This window comes from Mercenaria mercenaria, chromosome 3 (assembly GCF_021730395.1).
Source record: "Mercenaria mercenaria strain notata chromosome 3, MADL_Memer_1, whole genome shotgun sequence".
Taxonomy (NCBI): domain Eukaryota; kingdom Metazoa; phylum Mollusca; class Bivalvia; order Venerida; family Veneridae; genus Mercenaria; species Mercenaria mercenaria.
In genome coordinates, this window is record NC_069363.1 from 84,227,741 (window position 1) to 84,243,713 (window position 15,973).

The following is a 15,973-nucleotide window of genomic DNA, read 5'->3' on the forward strand; positions in this document are numbered from 1 at the left end:
TGTCTATGGTTTTTGGATCTGGCTATGGTTTTTTTATCTGTCTTTGGGAACTTTTTGCTCTGGCTATATTATTTTGATCTGGCCTTGGGAGCTTTTTGCTCTGGCAATGTTTTTTTGATCTGGATATGGCTTTTTGATCTGTCTTTGGGAACTTTTTGCTCTGGCTATATTATTTTTATCTGTCTTTGGGAACTTTTTGCTCTGGCTATATTATTTTGATCTGGCCTTGGGAGCTTTTTGCTCTGGCAATGTTTTTTTGATCTGGATATGGCTTTTTGATGTCTTTGGGAACTTTTTGCTCTGGCTATATTATTTTGATCTGGCCTTGGGAGCTTTTTGCTCTGGCTAATTGTTTTATCTGGATTTGGAAGTTTTTTGCTCTGACAATGTTTTTTTGATCTGGATATGGTTTTTTGACCTGGCTATGTTTATTTGACCTGGTTTTGGGAACATTTTGCTCTGGCTATTGCTTTTTTTTTTATCTGGATTTGGAAGCTTTTTGTTCTGACAATGTTTTTTTGATCTGGATATGTTTATTTGACCTGGTTTTTGATCTGGCTATGTTTATTTGATCTGGATATGGTTTTTTGATCTGGCTATGTTTATTTGACCTGGTTTTTGCTCTGGCTTTTTTTTATTTGTCTATGTTATTTTTTAATCTATGGGAGTTTTTTTTATCTGGCTATGGGAGTTTTTTTATCTGGCTATGGGTGTTTTTTTTTAAAATCTGGTTATGGGAGTGAAATACAACACTTGCAAATTAGAAAATGGATCTCATAATACTATACAGAATATAACATTTTGAACATTTTCCCCTTGCAGTCTTCCATATAAACTTATTTAAGCCTATCATTCTTCAAGTTGGTTTGCACAAAATACCAAAATTGCCACTGCACAAACAGTGTGTTAAAGCATGTTTTAGGTAGTATGCAAATATGTTTAGAGTTCCTTAACCTCATGCTGTATGGCAGTACTTACAATATTATGTGTACCAAGTTCCTTAACCACGTGCTGTATAACAGTACTCACATGTGTACCAAGTTCCTTAACTGCGTGCTGTATTACAATACTTACATATATGTACCTAACCTTGTGCAGATTATTAGTACACACGTGTACCTAGTTCCTTAACCGCTAGCTGTATGAAAGTACTTACATATGTGTACAGAGTTCCTTAACCTTGTACTATATGATAGAACTTACATATGTGTACCAAGTTCCTTAACTTCATGTTGTATGACATCATCTATACTCTCATTAGGTTTCAGGTAAGAGACTGGCTGGGAATTGACCCCTGTTAGTAACAGCCGTTGTGAACTTGTCTGTAAATCAGCCTGCAATATTCAAACAGTTTATATAAGTTTTTACTGTGTATTTTTAAATATTTCAAGCACGTTCTTTTCTTCCGATGTAAAAGAGGCCCTAATGGTTAATAGGCATTTTTCTGATTAGAAACCAGAGACTCTGCAGGACTGTAAAAAATATAAGGATATATCTTCAACAGGGAAAGCCACATTAAAAAACACAGCCTCCCCAAACGTTAACCTGGCATGCAGACATCACACGACCAACACAAAGCATTGCACACCAGGACATAACGAACACATAGAGGAACACAGTGGAGCACCGCCTTGGAACGATCAGTGGTTAAACCACCACTGGGGAGCTTAAACCAATTTAAGCGCGCCTAACCTCACTCTTAACCCCACCATGTTCAAAAGTCACAGGACAGTGTAAACAAGAGCACCGCCCTGTGGGTGCAGACGCTCATCTGTTTTTTTTGTCTCTGTATATTGTCCTACCATGATTTTCTAAGTCCAAAAAGGGCCATAATTTTTGCAAAAAGCAATGTAGAGTTATGGTACTTGTTGTGCAGAGTTAGCTTCTAATGGCGAATAACTGCTTCAAGTTTTAAAGCAATAGCTTTGACCGTTAAAGAGAAAAGCTGACCTAAACATAAAACTTAACCAAGAAATCTGATTTTCTAAGTCCAAAAGGGGCCATAATTCTTGCAAAAAGCAGGATGGAGTTATGTTTCTTGTTGTACAGAGTCAGCTTCTGATGGTGAACAAGAGTTTCAAGTTTCAAAGCAATAGCTTTGATAGTTTAGGAGAAAAGTTGACCTAAACATAAAACTTAACCAAGAAATCTGATATAAAAGTCCAAAAAGGGCAATAATTCTTGCAAAAAGCAGGATGGAGTTATGTTTTTTGCTGTCAAAGTCAAATATTGATGGTGAATAAGTGTTGCAAGTTTTAAAGCAATAGCTTTGATAGTTTAGGAGAAAAGTTGACCTAAACAACACTTAACCAGGCAACGCCGACGCCGACGCCAATGCCAATGCCAATCAAGTGATCACAATAACTGATTTCAAAAAATCAGATGAGCTAATAAAAATTATCTCGGCCAAATGAAACACTAACATGTGCAATGGCAACAGAAGGCATGTTATGTAAGGTATTAAATTGTAAGAAATTTATCACTATTAGGAAACCTTTTAAGGGGTCATGTACTGACCATGTGCAACCACTTAAACAAAGTTTGACAGCTACAGGCTTGAAAGTCTTCAGGTTACTAACCTGAAACAACTGTCAGTCTCAAAATCACATGACCTTGACCTTTCATGCATTAACCTCTAAAGGAAAAGAGGCCATCTAAATAAGGACCATCATCCTATGATATATAAAGGCTTTAGACCCAACTAATGCATTGTCAAGTTATTGACCTTAAACAGTTTTTAGGCTCAAGGATTCTGTGGCCTTGCCCTTAGACTTATTGATCAATAAAATAACCAGGTCATCTACTAACAACAGACAACCAGCCCCTTAACTTTTACTGACCTATGTCCAAGTGTTCTCCAGATACAGATCAGAAAGCCCGCATTGGTCTCAAAATTTTAATGGTCTATCAACATAACCATGGACTGGCATGAGCAAAACAATGCATTCTTTTCCTTTCCAAATTGTGGCAAAAAACAAAGCCAGTCAAACGGACGAAACTAACATAAATGGGAATATATTTATTGCCTTAAACGGTGAATTATTGATGTTCCCTTCTTACTGCTGTTAGAAATAAGTCAAAATTTCCCTGTCAATAAATCAGACAAAAGAAAATCTGTTACATAATTGCCTAACAAAATAATTGTTTGCAATTTCCTGCTTGTTTATATGATGTGAACAAAACACACATGTACAGGAAGACATTTATAATCAAATATACTGAAACTTATAATTTCATAGACTAAATTGATATCAAAAGACATAAAACAAACCGACACAATAATTTCTGGTAAAGGATTTTAATGTCAGAGTAACATGTTTACCAGTGTCCCTAGGGATACCGTGCTTACATACTTACAAATATAGATAGCAAGAAAAGTCCACTAGGAGAAGATCTGAGAATAACCAGAGAGACATATGATACCGTAATTGCAACAAATCAGGTTATAAAAGGAAAATTTCAACGGAAATATCCACAGCATTCTCGAGCTTAATTATATTTAGATGATGTTAAAAGGCCGCCCACTGAAATATGAAACTGATTTTGCGAAACCCAAAAGGATTGGGTTATCTTTGTCTAAATGGATCAAAAGTCAGCAGTCACATGATCTTTTTTCTTTTTGGAACATACAAATTAATTCCTTGGAATGACCTGCTGAAAAACAATTTACCGAAAATAAATCAACCTGAATATGTTTTCTATAATTATTATGATTTTGATTTGTTGGGTTTTATGTCGCACTGACACAATTATAGGTCAAATGGTGACTTTCCAGCATTTCATAGTGGAGAAAGACACCAGGTGCCCTTCTGTGCATTTTTTCGCTGGGTAAAACCATCAACCTCCCGTAAGCCAGCTGGATGGCTTCCTCACATGAAGAATTGAAAGCCCGACTGAGGCTCAAACCCACATCGGTCAGGGGCAAGTGATTAAAAGTCTGCCGCCTTAAACACTTGGCCACAGAGGCTCCTCTGTAATAATGATATGTACAAACTTTAAAAGTACATGAATAGTAATACTATATCGTACATTATAGATCTAGCAGTGTTGGACTAAGTCTTTCTTACTAAATACAGAACACTAAGAAAATATAAAACAAACTCATTGAAACTGTTATAATAGTTTCTAGTATACAATTTTAGAACCATGATTACACATTTACAAGTTTTGAGATGACGTCATGCTTACGTAGGTACGAAATATTGACAGAAGAAATGTCCTCTTAGAAACCTGACTTATCACATTTACAAGAACTAATCGTATTTACTTTATATATAAGGATATATGAGCCGTGCCATGGGAAAACCAACATAGTGGGTATGCGACCAGCATGGATCCAGACCAGCCTGCGCATCCGCGCAGTCTGGTCAGGATCCATGCTGTTCGCTAATAGTTTCTCCAATTCCAATAGGCTTTAAAAGCGAACAGCATGGAGCCTGACCAGACTGCGCGGATGCGCAGGCTGGTCTGGATCCATGCTGGTCGCAAAGCCACTATGTTGGTTTTCTCATGACACGGCTCATATAAAGACACTTAAACCAAAATAACAACAGTTTACTAAGTTTGATTATACTTAGATTATGATGCCACTAAAATATGAAACTTATTTTGTAATGTTGGTAAGAAAACAGTATGTTTAACTTAAAGGAAATTTCAAGCAATATATCCACAAATAGCTGCCATGCTTGACTATATTTAGATCATGTTAAATGATTGCCACTGAAATATGAAACATGTTTTGCGATGAGAAAAACCAAATACAAATGCAAATTACTGACAAAATATCCAAAATTATCTGTTGCTTGACTTTATTCTAAGATCATGTAAAATGATGCCAATGAAATATGAAGCATGTTTTGTGGTACTCATAGGAAAAACTGGATATATTGAGATAACCAAAGCTAACTGATGCTTGACATGCTGTAATAACAAGAGCTGGCGGAGGACAGCAACGCTCCACTTTTCAACAGCCTTGTCAGATGAATGAAAATAAAAGATAAAAAAGGGGAATTATTTTGTGAAATTGCAAACCAGTGTTATGGAACCTGTAAAATGCGTATCAGTTCATGACAGTGGACAATGGTGTGAAGTTTCAATCCATTCCCATTAGTGGGTACTGAGATACCAGCTTACATACAAAAATTTAACCAAAAACTGATAAGTCGAAAAAGGGGCATAATTTTGTAAAAATGCAAAGTACAGTTAAGGAACCTGTGCACTGCATGTCAGATCATGACAGAGAACAAGTGTGTGAAGTTTCAATCCATTCCCATCAGTGGGTACTGAGATACCAGCTAGCTTACATACAAAAACTTAACCAAAATCTGCTAAGTCGAAAAAGGGGCAAAATTTTGTAAAAATGCAAACTGGAGTTATGGAACCTGTGCACTGCATGTCAGATCATGACAGTGAAAAGTGTGTGATGTTTCAATCCATTCCCGTAACTGGGTACTCAGGTACCAGCCTACATATGAAACCTTAACCAAAAATTTCTAAGTCGAAAAAGGGGCATAATTTTGTAAAAAAGCAAAATAGAGTTAAGGAACCTGTGCAATGTAAGTCGGTTTATCCCAGTGAATAAGTGTGTGAAGTTTCAATCCATTCCCATAAGTGGGTACTGATATACCAACTTACATACAAAAACTTAACCAAATTGGGACGCCGACGCAGACGTGGACGAAGATGCTGACGCCGATGCATGAGTTAGTGCAATAGCTCTACCTATTCTTTGAATAGTCGAGCTAAAAACTCAGGCCTAGATCCAGAAATATTTGATTGTGGGTGGGCTGGGGTGACCAGTTTAGAACAAAGGCTTCATCAGCGTGGGGTATATAGCGCAAGAGGGGTAGGTATGGGAGGGTGTCCCTCAGCTTTTGTTAGCGGGGTCAGGGGGGGTCTCCTGGAAATATTTTAAATACAGGTGTAAAATCCTCATTTCAGAGGGGTCAGGGGGATCTCGAAAAAACTCTGAAATGGTGGCCCCTAGGGAGTGTGTTGTGTGGGGGGGGGGGGGGGGGGGTAGGCTCGGCCCAGTTCTGGAACTTAAATATTGCCAGCGACATTTGAAACTTCTTTTTTCTAATACTCAAAAGACATCAGAATAAGGAAATTTCTACCAGAATATCCAGATCTTAAACTGATGCCTTAATATATCTACTAGATTATGTTACATATTGCTTATAAGGTGGCGATAAGACGTTACTACTAAAACATCTGTATCTGAGCCGCACCATGAGAAAACCAACATAGTGGGTTTGCGACCAGCATGGATCCAGACCAGCCTGCGCATTCACGCAGTCTTGTCAGGATCCATGCTGTTTGCTTTCAAAGTCTATTGCAATAAGAGAAACCGTTAGTGAACAGCATGGATCCTGACCAGAATACGCGGATGCGCAGGCTGGTCTGGATCCATGCTTGTCGCAAACCCACTATGTTGGTTTTCCCATGGCACAGCTCATTCAACTGTTATCTGACTACATTATATAAAGATTATTGCACAGTGTTGTCCTTGAAATATGAAACTTGTTTGTCATATTAAAAAGAGAAATTTCTACCAAAATACTAATTACAAGCTGATATTTGATTATATCTAATTGCCATGGAAATATGAAAATACTAATTACAATATTTGATTATATCTAATTGCCATGGAAATATGAAACTAGTTCAGGACTGAGTTATGTTTGTCCAACATGCAGACAGAAATAGAGAGAATAAATGGCAGAATAAGTGTATTTCTTGATTTTTGTACTCTATCATTTTCAGTGATTTTAAGCACAGACTATCTTCACATGAAGGATGTTCGACTTACAAGTTTGAAGCAAATTGTATTCAGATAAGGTTGTGCATCTGAGCTGAATTTTGAATCCATTCCTTCAAAAAGTGTATGAGAAGTTGAATACACCAAATCCATTTTGTCAAATTCAGAAAGGGCCATAATTCTAGTAAAAAGAGCCACAGAAAAAAGTCCATTATTTATGGTCATCTTCATTATGAAGGTCCTTTATTTGTGAAACTATCAAGCATATCCTTTCAATAGTGTTGCACACACAAGCTTTTTCTATATAGCAGAACTATCAAAAGGTCGTAACTGCGATAAAAATAACCACAGCAAAAGTTCCTTCATAGTCATCTGCACATCAAGCGAATCAGGCTAATGGTGTGGGAAGTGTTGGACACACACAATTTTTCCTCTATATTCTATGTAGCAAAACAATTAAAGGGTCATAACTGCTGTAAAAATAGTCACAGTAAAAGTTCCTTCCTTTAAGGTCACCTTCACATCAAGCTTGTTCATCTGTGAAAGTTTGAAGCAAATCAGGCTAATAGTGTGGGAGGAGTTGGTCACACAGATTTTGAGACTGACAGACGGACAGACGTATGGACAGTAACAACGCTATATGCCTCCCACTTAAATGTGGGGACATAACAATGCATATGGACTACTTTTTATCGGGAAACATGAAGTAAATATCACTGGATGCATGTTAAGCAAGCATGACTGACCAAGCCGTGCGACATTTGAAATGCCACAGAGACTGTATTCTAGATCAATGTAATTTATTAGGAATTAAAATACAATACATATTTCAAGGTCGTTCATGGATAGATGCATCCAATGTCTGAATACTGATCTTTACCCTGGTACATACCTTTAAGAGAATGTCAGAGCATGTTTGGTTTATATACTGGTACATACCTTAAGAGAATGTTTAAAACATTTTTGGCACATATATTGATGCATATCTTTAAGAGATAATATAAGCATGTTTGGTACACATGCTGATACATACTTTCACATGTTTGGTACATATATTGGTACATTCTTCAATTGTATTCAGGAGGATGTCTGAGCATGTCTGGTATATATATTGGTACAGACCTTCAAGAGAATGTCCAAGCATGTTTGGTACATATATTGGTACATACCTTCAAGAGAATGTCCGAGCATGTTTGGTACACATATTGGTACATACCTTCAAGAGAACGTCCATGCATGTTTGGTACATATATTGGTACATACCTTCAAGAGAATGTCCAAGCATGTTAGGTACATATACTGGTACATACCTTCAAGAGAATGTTGGAGCATGTTTGTTACATATATTGGTACAATTACCTTCAAGAGAATGTCCAAGCATGTTTGGTACATATACTGGTACATACCTTCAAGAGAATGTCCATGCATGTTGGGTACATATACTGGTACATACCTTCAAGAGAATGTCCAAGCATGTTGGGTACATATACTGGTACATACCTTCAAGAGAATGTTGGAGCATGTTTGGTACATATATTGGTACAATTACCTTCAAGTGAATGTTCAAGCATGTTGGGTACATATATTGGTACATACCTTCAAGAGAATGTCCGAGCATGTTGGGTACATATACTGGTACATACCTTCAAGAGAATGTCCAAGCAAGTTTGGTACATATATTGGTACAATTACCTTCAAGAGAATGTCCAAGCGTGTTTGGTATATATACTGGTACATATCTTCAACAGAATGTTGGAGCATGTTTGGTACATATATTGGTACAATTACCTTCAAGAGAATGTCCAAGCATGTTGGGTACATATACTGGTGCATACCTTCAAGAGAATGTCCAAGCATGTTTGGTATATATACTGGTACATACATTCAAGAGAATGTTGGAGCATGTTTGGTACATATATTGGTACAATTACCTTCAAGAGAATGTCCAAGCATGTTGGGTACATATACTGGTACAATTACCTTCAAGAGAATGTCCAAGCATGTTTGGTACATATATTGGTACAATTACCTTCAAGAGAATGTCCAAGCATGTTTGGTACATATATTGGTACAATTACCATCAAGCGAATGTCTAAGCATGTTGGGTACATATACAGGTACATACCTTCAAGAGAATGTCAAAGCATGTTTGGTACATATATTGGTACAATTACCTTCAAGAGAATGTCCGAGCATGTTGGGTACATATACTGGTACATACCTTCAAGAGAATGTCTGAGCATGTTTGGTTACTGTCATTATGTACACTAATGTAACTGGAGAATGTCTCGCCAAGAAATATGTTCCTGAAATATAATATACAAAATTCACACTTCCTTTTGACTACCTAGTAACTACATTATTCTCAAACTAAAACAAGACTTAATCAGTATATACATTAGTTCTATTACAAATTTAGTTATGTTTTATACTGTAGAGTGATTCATTCTAAACTTTCTTTCCAAGGAAAAAACCCATCAAGTGCTTCATGAGAAGTGATTCAAAATGTATTCCAGGGACCCCTGTGTGCAACAGAGCAAAACCATTTGAGAAAGGTCAATGCCAGCATGCTAAAGACCAGGTTTGGAAATGATCTATGAAGTGGTTTCCTGAGAAGATGACTCCTTTAAAGACTCACATGAATGACAGACAAATGAGCCGCGCCATGAGAAAATCAACATACTGGGTTTGCGATCAGCATGGATCCAGACCAGCATCCGCGCAGTCTGGTCAGGATCCATGCTGTTCGCTAACGGTTTCTCTAATTGCAGTAGGCTTTAAAAGCGAACAGCATGGATCCTGACCAGACTGCGCGGATGCGCAGGCTGGTCTGGATCCATGCTGGTCGCAAACCCATTATGTTGGTTTTCTCATGGCACGGCTCAAAAAATCAAGCATACCCATTGTCGTTTAGACACTAATGGAATTTAAATACATGACGTTGTGTGGTTTCTTACAGTTTACTTCTGTTGCTTTCGTTTGACTGCAGAAGTACATACATAAACAAGTGACGTCAAGGACGTCATACATAATAATATGATAAACCGCGCCACGTAAACGTGACGCCAAGATTAGCGCGTCAACATGATAACATGTATACTTACATGACACTCCGGGGCCGGAAAGTAAAATATCAGAGTAAATTACAAGAAAATCATTATGTATCAAATTGCACTCTTGAATGAAAATTACTAAGTCTTGTTAAATGAAACCATTCTACGGAATGTCATTATAATTTGTCTTTCACAGTCTGAATATATCTCTAACACAGTCTCTCTTAACACTGAAATTTGAACACAGTCTCTAGTCTCTATTACCATCGAAATCTGAACGCAGTCTATTCAATCAGATCAAGCGGATAAAGTTTTGCTATAGGTCTGGTGATGAGGCCCTTTTTAGATTTGACTCGTGCTGCACGTGTACGTCTGTCTGCTCCAGTAACAACGTCATCAATAACACCTAAGGACCACCTGCTTCTGGGTAATGTGTCGTCGTGAATCTGGACTACGTCGCCAATTCGAATCAGATCGCCTTCGCCTCCTAAATGTTTGTGGAACTCTCTTAACGATGTAAGGTACTCGTGCTTCCACCGGGACCAAAAATGTTCAATTGTAGCAGACTTAAAACGGTATAGCTTGTCTGCTGTATCACGTGACATATCGTCTGCTTCTGGTTCTTCTCGGTCGTCTGGATAGATAGGTGAGGTGATTCTTCGTCCGTATAGTAAGTGTGAGGGCGTCTGTGGTTCGTCGTCTGCTGGATCTGTTGATGAATGGGTCAGCGGCCGATCGTTAATTATACACTCAACTTCGGTAATGAGCGTCTGTAGGGTTTCTAAGTTGATTAACGCCTTTCCGAGGACTTTCTTCAGACTGGTTTTGGTGAGTCCAATGAGTCTTTCCCACCAACCGCCATACCACGGAGCGTGTTGAGGGATGAACTTCCAGGTAATGCCATGTGGGTTCAAAACTTCTTCTTTCATAATCTTGGCCGTAGCTATAAATGTCAATGCGTTGTCGGACATGAATACTTTTGGTGTGGATTGCCTGCTGATAAATCTGCGAACAGCTAGTATAAAATATTCTGTCTTCATATCCGTGACTATTTCCAGGTGTACGGCTCGAGTGTTTGCGCAGGTAAACAGGCAGATGTATACTTTCAGCAATCTTCCGTCTGTAGCTTTCACGGTAAGTGCTCCTGTGAAATCAATGCCGGTTACGGTAAACGGAGGTGCGTGTTTGAGTCTGTCACTGGGTAGAGGGGGTGGATCTAGTACTCGGTAAGGCTTTGCCGTCACTTTACGGCACGTGACGCACGTGCGGATGATGGTTCTCACCCGTTGACGTATACTAGGAATCCAAAAACATTGACGTAAGTATGTGTACTCTCTAAGCCTGCGTGAAGTTGTGTTTCATGAGCGTCTGTAAGTAACAACTCAGTAAGTTTTCCTCTAGATGGTATCAGATACGGGAATCGTGTTTCCTCAGGTAATGGTACGTTGGCAATTCGTTCTCCACAGCGTAGTATTTTGTCTATGTCAAGGTACAGGTCTAGTTGTCGCACTAATGCAGGTTTAATGCATCTAGAATTGGTCTTCTTCATGTAATCTAATACATCTGGAAACCTCAGTTACTGTGTATGTTTTATTAAGGTCCTTGCTGCTGTGTCGAGTTCATGTAGATGTAGATCTCCGCCATATTTCTTCTGCTTCTTACACTGGTCTACAAATCGAAAAATGTATGCACACACTCTTAGAACCTTTTGGTAGGAGCTGAATCTCTGTAAGTCTAATATGTGTAGAATACCCGGAACGAATGGGGTTTCTTTTACAAGGACGACAGTATCTTCACCTTGTCTGTTATCATTTACGTGTATCTGTGATATGGTACTCTTCACTGGAAAACTGGCTGTGTTTGTCAGCCAATCCAGACCATGGAACCATAACCTGTTGTCATGGAACTTGTCATATGATAGACCACGTGACAGTATATCTGTGGGGTTGGTATCTGTAGAGCAGTATCTCCACTCGTATGTTTTCGTCAGTTCATGTATTTCTTGTACTCTGTTGGATACAAATATGGGTTGTTTTTTTGATGTTGAAATCCACTATAGAGCAATCTGACTGTCGCTCCACAGGTAAACTCTCTGACACTCTATACTGGTGATAATATGGTGGCACAGTCTGGCTCCCAGGACAGCTGCACAAAGCTCGAGTTTCGGGATGGTTAACTGCTTAATGGGTGCTACTCTGTTCTTGGCCATAACAAGTGTGCTGTGACTTCCGGAAACAAGGTACGCGCATGCGCCGTATGCTTTCACACTTGCGTCGCAGAAAATGTGAAGATTTTTTTCTGTAGGAGAATCATCTGGGAAATAACAGCATGGAAACTTCATGTCGATGGCTTTTTTAACGTCTGCTCTTATGCTGCACCACTCTTTAATTATGTCGTCTGGTAAAAGCTCGTCCCACTCTAACTTGCGTTGCCATAACGATTGCATCAGAACTTTACTTCTCACTGTGACGGGGTTCAATAATCCAAGCGGATCAAATATGGATGATGATTCCTTCAAGATCTCTCTTTTCGTCAGTAAGTGGTCATTCTGCATGGATAACGTACGTTGCGGTATATACAAGACATCTGTTTCAGGATTCCAACGCATACCTAGTGCTTTGATTTCTTTGTCTTTGTCATCTATTCCGTCGGCTTTGAATTTGGTACGTAATGTTTCACTATTAGAACTCCACGATCGGAGGTTGAAAGACGCTTGCTTGAATATTTGTCGGCTGCTTTCGAAGAAATCATGTAACTTCTGCTCATCTTGGACGCTAGTAAGTATATTATCTACGTATAAGCCACTCTTGATAAGATCAGTAAGTTCGCATTGGTGTCTCTCCAGGTGCTTTAGAATCGTCGCATTCAGTATAAATGGAGAGCAAGTTGCTCCGAAAAGAACGGACTTGAATCTATATGTCTTTAGAGTGCTGGCTGGATCGTCTGGGTCTGTCAACCAGTAAAATCTTGTGATGTCACGGTCGTCTGCGTGTAGTCCAACATTCAAAAACGCTTTCTCTATGTCTGTGCAAATGGCGTATTTGTTGTATCTGAACCTAATTAAAATTGTAGTAAGATCAGTAAGGTGAGGAGGGGTGTTCATCAAACAGTCGTTCAGGCTCAGAAATTCACGTCCGGATCTGCAGCTACAATCATAGACGATGCGAATCGGAGTTGTTGCTGAGTCCTTTTTTACATGGTGGTGAGGAATGTAATGTAACTTTCTTTTCGTGTATATCTGGTCGGCTGGTACCTCTTCTATAAATCCTCGTTGTTCTTGCTCTCTGATTATCTCCCCATACGTGTGTAGTAGTTTAGGTTCTTTCCTCAGTCGGTTGATTACATTTTCAGTTCTGTGCCGGCTGATCAATTCATTGGTCGGTAATGTATCGTGTTCTTCTCTCCAAGGTAACTTTGCTATGTATTTACCGTCGTTGTAGGTAATGCACGTATTTTGGTAATGTGTCAAGTACTGTTCATATTCCTGTTTCTTGGTGACTGGTTCTACTCCCATGGATTCGATTTTCCAAAGTCAACCTCTTCCTTGCTATGCAATGTAAACACATTCATCATGGATACGGGTGTCGGCGTAATGTTTCTAAATGTGGGAACATTGAGAGGTCCTGACAAAAGATAGCCAAGTTTTGACTGTATGGCTGTAGGTCCGTTGCCACGAATAACCTCGTCTTGCACTATAGTCCAATAAAAATCTGCACCAACTAAAATCTCTATGTTAAAGTCATCACTTGTATGCACCGGATGTGCTAGTTTTAGTCCCTTTAAGTATGGCAGTTCTCTAACTTGGTTTGTGTATGTTGCTAACGGCACGGAAATCTCGGGCACGATTAACACTTTTACTGGTATATCTTCATGGGTCGACTCTAAATAGATAATTGCTGTATCAAGATGACGTAGTCGTCGTTCTTTGTCACCAAATCCTGAGAGTGATAATGTTTCTTGTCTAGTTGGTTTTATTTCAAGCTTTCTAGCCATGCTTTCCATAATAAAAGAACTCTGGGAACCTTTGTCGAAGAGTATATTGGCGGGAAATGATATGCTGGTAGACTTCACTGCCGAAACGGCTGTTTTCAACAAAACTGGTCCAGTAGAAATCGTCTGCGTAGAGTGTAAAACTGCTGAATCAGTTTCCTTTACGTTGCATTGTTGGTTGGTAGGTGTTTCATTCGATGTAGACTCACTTCCGGTACAAATACTTGTATGGTGTCGTTTGGAGCACTTCTTACATTTGAATCTGGATCTGCAGTCTGACAGTTTATGAGCACCGAGGCAGTTAAAACACACACTTATTCTTTTTCACTATGTCCATTCTCTCTTTATAATCTGTAACTTTTTTGCATTCTAAGCTTGAATGATGTCCTTTACAATATACACATTTCTTCTCTGTATAACTCTTTGGTTTTCGCTGTGTAGTGGAATTGCTTTTTTCCGTTTTGTGGGAATCGGACTTCGTGAGAAATGTGGAGGTCGTGGCTGGGACGTCTTATTGTTTTACGTAGGGGGCTCCGGCATCCAGAATAGTAATCTCGGATAGTAAACTACTCAAAAGTTCGGGTAAGCGCCACGACTGTGACCCGTGCGCACGTGTCATATTCTGTCTGACGTCGGAAGGTAGTTTCTGCAACATCACTGGAGTAAGCAGGGAACCATACGTGGATTCTGATTGGTTTAACGATTCTAACGCTCTGATGTAGGTTTCTGTTGTGTCGTAGAATCTGCGTAAACTCGAAACTGTGTGCGTAGGTGCGGGGACTTCTAGTAAAGCCGTCATGTATGATTGTATGATAATATCTTTCTGTCCATAACGTTCATGAAGTAGGGAAATAGCTTTCTCGTAATTAGAATTAGTGAGCGAGAAACCAGCTATCATCTGTAATGCTTCATTTCTAAGAGAAGTCTTCAGGTAAGTAAACTTCTGTACTCCGCTCAGCGATGCATTACTGTGAATTGCACATTCGTACAAGTCCCAAAAGGACTGCCATTCTAAAATATCACCGTCAAACTTAGGAAGCTCGAGTTTAGGTAATCTGTGATATACTGAGCCGTAACTCGGGTTGGCCGTGGATGCATGCCCTTGTATGCTGTAAGAATAGTTATTTTCGCGTTGTGTTCTGTTTTCTGTGCCTTCTGGGATCAGAATAGGAAAAACTTGTGAATTTGCATTGAGATTAGAAAATTTGACTTGCCTGAATTTGCTCACTCGTTGAATCTATTTCTCAACTCGTACACATAATCTTCTTGGTCCAAAATTTCATGTTCAATCTCCCCAGCATTCTCTTCCGGGATAGAGTTCACAATTTGTTCGTGTATGTCCGTTATAATTTGGAGTTTGCATTTCAGTGTATCCTCAATGGTTTGGAGCTCGTCAAAATTCGTTCCCTCTGAATCAATAATTTCAAATTTGGTAAAAACTCGCGTCACTGCTCCTTTCTGTCCTTTAAGCACTGCCCGTAATCGTGTTGCCATTGTCACGGCACCAAAATGTCGTTTAGACACTAATGGAATTTAAATACAAGACGTTGTGTGGTTTCTTACAGTTTACTTCTGTTGCTTTCCTTTGACTGCGGAAGTACATATATAAACAAGTGACGTCAAGGACGTCATACATAATAATATGATAAACCGCGCCACGTAAACGTGACGCCAAGATTAGCGCGCCAACATGATAACATGTATACTTACATGACACCCATCTTCACTAATGGCCAATGTGAGAAAAAAATACTGAATTTAAACAATGAGCAGCAGAAAGGATAATCAAAGAAGAATTATTCATGTATACCCAAAGTTCTGTGGTAATGTCAGCAGGTCACTAACTCCAAAATAATCCAAATCCTTTGGTTTAGCAATGTCACCTTGATTTTGATCCTCGGTTAAAGTATATGACACATCTCGACTGTCACTTGTTATCGGATGAAATGGCATCAAAGTTGGCTTTGTAAGCCGCATCACTGAAAACAGAAAGGTAAATTTATAAGACATGAAAATCTTTATTTCCTTTAATGCATGATACTGTTTTTGCTGTTATTTCAATCGATTAGCTTCAATAACTGAAGTCTTTTGCAACATATATTTTGACCTGCAAACCTATTTTGTCAATTCTTTCCTGGAATAAAGAGTTAAGATGCAGCAGACAAATTTA

General features: G+C 38.9%; 1 protein-coding gene across 1 annotated transcript in view; it reads right to left on the reverse strand.

The window, feature by feature from the left end:
• Positions 1-15,973, reverse strand: part of LOC123524214 (trafficking protein particle complex subunit 13-like) — a 140,404-nt gene that overhangs the window by 18,466 nt on the left and 105,965 nt on the right. The window contains exons 2-4 of the mRNA XM_053539099.1: positions 15,614-15,782; positions 8,982-9,066; positions 1,204-1,334 (exon numbers count right to left, since the gene is read on the reverse strand). Coding sequence (XP_053395074.1) covers positions 1,204-1,334; positions 8,982-9,066; positions 15,614-15,782 — 385 coding nt within the window. The remainder of the gene's footprint in view (positions 1-1,203; positions 1,335-8,981; positions 9,067-15,613; positions 15,783-15,973) is intronic.